General features: G+C 36.4%; 1 protein-coding gene across 1 annotated transcript; it reads right to left on the minus strand.

The window, feature by feature from the left end:
* Window positions 1–4230: 4230 nt before the first annotated feature.
* LOC133251827 (olfactory receptor-like protein OLF4) lies at window positions 4231–5200 on the minus strand. The gene has a single exon (XM_061424608.1). The coding sequence runs from the start codon at window positions 5179–5181 to the stop codon at window positions 4231–4233; it is 951 nt and encodes a 316-aa protein (XP_061280592.1). The 5' UTR covers window positions 5182–5200.
* Window positions 5201–5467: the final 267 nt, after the last annotated feature.

The raw sequence follows: 5467 nt of genomic DNA on the forward strand, positions 1-5467 counted from the left end.
GTTTTGCCATACATTGACATGAATCTGCCAAGGGCATACATGTGTTACCCATCCTGACCCCCTCTCCCACCTCCCTCCCCACACTATCCTTCTTGGTCATCCCAGTGCACCAGCCCCAAGCACCCTGTATCATGCATCGAACCTGGACTGGTGATTCATTTCAAATATGATAATATACATGTTTCAGTGCCATTCTCCAAAATCATCCCACCCTCTCCCTCTCCCACCGTGTCCAAAAGACTCTTCTATACATCTGTGTTTCTTTTTCTGTCTCATATACAGGGTTATCATTACCATCTTTCTAAATTCTATATATATATGCATTAGTATACTGTATTTATGTTTTTCCTTCTGGGTTACTTCATTCTGTATAATAGGCTCCAGTTTCATCCACCTCATTAGAACTGATTCAGATGTATTCTTTTTAATGGCTGAGAAATACTCCACTGTGTATATGTACCACTGCTTTCTTATCCATTCGTCTGGTGATGGACATTTAGGTTGCTTCCATGTCCTGGCTATTATAAACAGTGCTGCGATGAACACTGGGGTACACGTGTCTCTTTCAATTCTGGTTTCCTCAGTGTGTATGCCCAGCAGTGGGATTTCTGGGTTGTATGGCAGTTCTATTTCCAGTTTTTTAAGGAATTTCCACACTGTTCTCCATAGTGGCTGTACTAGTTTGCATTCCCACCAACAGTGTAAGAGGGTTCCCTTTTCTCCACACCCTGTCCAGTATTTATTGCTTGTAGACTTTTGGATCACAGCCATTCTGACTGGCATGAAATGGTACCTCATAGTGGTTTTGATTTGCATTTCTCTGATAATGAGTGATGTTGAGCATCTTTCCATGTTTGTTTGCCATCTGTATGTCTTCTTTGAAGAAATGTCTATTTAGTTCTTTGGCCCATTTTTTGATTGGACCATTTATTTTTCTGGAATTGAGCTGTAGGAGTTGCTTGTATATTTTTGAGATTAGTTGTTTGTCAGTTGCTTCATTTGCTATTATTTTTTCCCATTCTGAAGGCTGTCTTTTCACCTTGCTTATAGTTTCCTTTGTTGTGCAGAAGCTTTTAAGTTTAATTAGGTCCCATTTGTTTATTTTTGCTTTTATTTCCAATATTCTGTGAGGTGTGTCATAGAGGGTCCTGCTGTGGTTTATGTCAGAGAGTGTTTTGTCTATGTTTTCCTCTAAGAATTTAATATTTTCTGATCTTATGTTTAAATCTTTAATCCATTTTGAGTTCATTTTAGTGTATGGTGTTAGAAAGTGTTCTAGTTTCATTCTTTTACAAGTAGTGGACCAGTTTTCCCAGCACCACTTGTTAAAGAGATTGTCTTTTCTCCATTGTATATTGTCTTTTGTCCATTGTATATTCTTGCTTCCTTTTTCCAAGATAAGGTGTCCATAGGTGTGTGGATTTATCTCTGGGCTTTCTATTTTGTTCCATTGATTTATATTTCTGTCTCTGTGTCAGTACCATACTGTCTTGATGAATGTGGCTTTGTAGTAGAGCCTGAAATAAGGCAGGTTGATTCCTGCAGTTCCATTCTTCTTTCTCATGATTGCTTTGGGTATTCGAGGCTTTTTGAATTTGCATACAAATTGTAAAATTATTTGTTCTAGCTCTGTGAAAAATGCTGTTGGTGGCTTGATAGGGGTTGCATTGAATCTATAGATTGCTTTAGGCAGTATACTCATTTTCACTATATTGATTCTTCCGATCCATGAACATGGTATATTTCTCCATCTATTTGTGTCCTCTTTGATTACATTCACCAGTGTTTTATAGTGTTTATATAGTCTATATATGTAGTCTATAGTATGCACAGAACTCTGGTTCTATATATAGAACCAGTGTTCTATATATACGTCTTTTGTTTCTTTAGGTAGATATATTCCTAAGTATTTTATTCTTTTCATTGAAATGGTAAATGAAATTGTTTCCTTAATTTCTCTTGCTATTTTCTCATTATTAGTGTATAAGAATGCAAGGATTTCTGTGTGTTGATTTTATATTCTGAAACTTTACTATATTCATTGATTAGCTCTAGCAATTTTCTCGTGGAATCTTTAGGGTTTTTTATGTAGAGGATCATGTCATCTGCAAACAGTGACAGTTTTACTTCTTCTTTTCCAATTTGGATTCCTTTTATTTCTTTTTCTGCTCTGATTGCTATGGCCAAAACTTCCTAAACTATGTTGAATAGTAGTGGTGAGAGTGGGTACCCTTAACTTGTTCCTGACTTTAGGGGAGATGCTTTAAATTTTTCACCATTGAGGATAATGTTTGCTGTGGGTTTGTCATATATAGCTTTTATTATGTTGAGGTATGTTCCTTCTATTCCTGCTTTATGGAGGGTTTTTAATCATAAATGGATGTTGAATTTTGTCAAAGGCTTTCTCTGCATCTATTGAGATAATCATATGGTTTTTATTTTTCAATTTGTTAATGTGATGTATTACATTGATTGATTTGTGTATATTGAAGAATCCTTGAATCCCTGGGATAAAGCCCACTTGGTCATGGTGTATGATCTTTTTAATGTGTTGTTGGATTCTGATTGCTAGAATTTTGTTAAGGATTTTTGTATCTATATTCATCAGTGGTATTGGCCTATAGTTTTCTTTTTTTGTGGCATCTTTGTCAGGTTTTGGTATTAGCGTGATGGTGGACTCATAGAATGAGTTTGGAAGTTTACCTTCCTCTGCAATTTTTTGGAAGAGTTTGAGCAGGATAGGAGTTAGCTCTTCTCTAAATTTTTGGTAGAATTCAGCTGTGAAGCAGTCTGGACCTGGGCTTTTGTTTGATGGAAGATTTCTGATTACAGCTTCAATTTCTGTGCTTGTGATGGGTCTATTAAGATTTTCTATTTCTTCCTGAAAGAAATCAATATATGCATAGAAACGAATGAAAATGAAAGCACAACAACCCAAAACCTTTGGGACACTGTAAAATCAGTGATAAGAGGAAGGTTCATAGCAATACAGGCATACCTCAAGAAACAAACAAACAAAAAAAGTCAAATAAATAACCTAACTCTACACCTACAGCAACTGGAAAAGGAAGAAATGAAAAACCCCAGGGTTAGTAGAAGGAAAAATATCTTAAAAATTAGGGCAGAAATAATTGCAAAAGAAACAATAGAGACCATATCAAAAATCAACAAAGCCAAAAGCTGGTTCTTTGAGAGGATAAATAAAATTGACAAACCATTAGCCAGACTCATCAAGAAACAAAGGGAGAAAAATCAAATCAATAAAATTAGAAATGAAAATGGAGAGATCACAGCAGACAACAAAGAAATACAAAGGATCATAAGAGACTACAATTGGCAATTATATGCCAATAAAATGGACAACTTGGAAGAAATGGACAAATTCTTAGAAATGTACAACTTTTGGCTTTATTGATTTTTGCTATGGTCTCTTTTGTTTCTTTTGCATTTATTTCTGCCCTAATTTTATTATTTCTTTCCTTCTAGTAACCCTGGGGTTCTTCATTTCTCCCTTTTCTAGTTGCTTTTGGTGTAGAGTTAGGTTATTTATTTGACTTTTTTCTTACTTCTTGAGGTATGCCTGTATTGCTATGAACCTTCCCCTTAGCACTGCTTTTACAGTGTTCCACAGGTTTGGGTTTGTTGTGTTTTCATTTTCATTCATTTCTATGCATATTTTGATTTCTTTTTTGATTTCTTCTGTGATTTGTTGGTTATTCAGCAGAGTGTTCATGATTCTTTCAGGAAGACAAATGAAAATTACTTGGGGTGTCATATGAGTTTTTAAAATTAATTAATTATTTTTTTTAATAGGAGGATAATTGCTTTACAATGTTGTGTTGGTTTCTGCCTTACAACCACAGGACTCAGACATAACTGTATGTATCCCTCCCATATCTTCATCCCACCCCTCTAGGGTATCACCACTTTGAGAAGCAATTATTCTTAATTCATCTGTGATGAGCCACCAGAAGAATGTGATTTCCAAACATTTCTAATCTAAAGCTAGGAAAATTTTGAAGTAGGAAACAGTATATACTGTCTGAATATCAAGCTGATGAGAAAACTTAAAGACAATTACTAAAATGTGCATAGAGAAACTGAATCAAAATAAAAGGGAAATCTGAGGAAATAAATAGAAGAAGTAAGTTTTATTCTACAAAGATCAAAGCATTGCAATATCTGCTTCCAAGTCTTTGAGTCATGTGACCAAGAAAACATTCATTTTGTTCATGTAACTGGCAATTTTATACCTGGCATCTCCAAATAGAATCTCTTCAGAGACCTCTTTATGTCTTTGTTCCTCAGACTGTAGATGAAGGGATTCAGCATGGGCATGACCACAGTGTACATCACTGAGGCTGTTGCACTTGTGTGTGAGCTGTGTGCAACAGCAGGGCTAAAGTACACTCCTAAGACTGTACAATAAAATAAGGAGACAACTGAGAGGTGAGATGCACAGGTGGAAAATGCTTTATACTTCCCCTGAACTGATGAGATTCCAGTTATGGAGGAAACTATTTTAGAGTAAGAGTAGATTATGCCAGCAAAAGGGCAACCACCAAAGAGAGAAGTTGAAAAATAGATCACTATCTTATTGAGAAAAGTGTCAGAACAAGAAAGTTGTATCACCTGGTTGAGTTCACAGAAAAAGTGGTGGATTTCCAAGTTTGAACAGAAGGACAATCGCAAAACCATAGAACTGTGTAACAAGGAATACATGATACTCATTATCCAGGACAGAAGAATCAGCAGTCCACAGAGCCGGGGGCTCATGATGACCATGTACTGCAGGGGTTGGCAAATGGCCATGTACCGATCATAGGCCATCACAGCCAGGAGAATGTCATCTAATCCTGCAAAGAATATGTAAAAATACATCTGGGTGACACAAGCTTCATAGGTGATAACTTTGCTCTGTGTCTGGATGTTCCACAACATATTTGGGATGGTGGTGGATGTGAAGCATATGTCTACAAAGGACAGGTTGGAGAGGAAGAAGTACATGGGGGTGTGGAGGCGGGAGTCTGAGCTAACAAGCAGGATGATGAGCAGGTTTCCAAACAGAGTGATCAGGTACATGGAGAGAAAAATCACAAATATGAGGGGCTGCTGTTCTGGTTCCTCTGAAAATTCCAAAAGAAGAAATTTTGGAATTTGTGTATTGTTCTCCAGTTCCATATGGCAAATGTGACTATTGGGAAAAAAAGAAAGCAACATGATTAATTTTCACTTAAATGGGCATACCTGAAATAGCTGAAATACTATAATTTCTATTTTGCAGGTAAGAAATTGATGTTAATATGTTGCATATATATGAATTTTTCTTGATGGTATACCTCATTTCATCTCTGACTAGAATTTTTATTGTCCCATTCTCAGTAAATTTACAAGTGTTTCGATCCCTGGGTCAGGAAGATCCCCTGGCAAAGGGCATGCCTACCGACTCCAGTGTTCTTGCCTGGAG

The sequence above is a fragment of the Bos javanicus genome, chromosome 7 (genome assembly GCF_032452875.1).
Source record: "Bos javanicus breed banteng chromosome 7, ARS-OSU_banteng_1.0, whole genome shotgun sequence".
NCBI classification, from domain to species: Eukaryota; Metazoa; Chordata; class Mammalia; order Artiodactyla; family Bovidae; genus Bos; species Bos javanicus.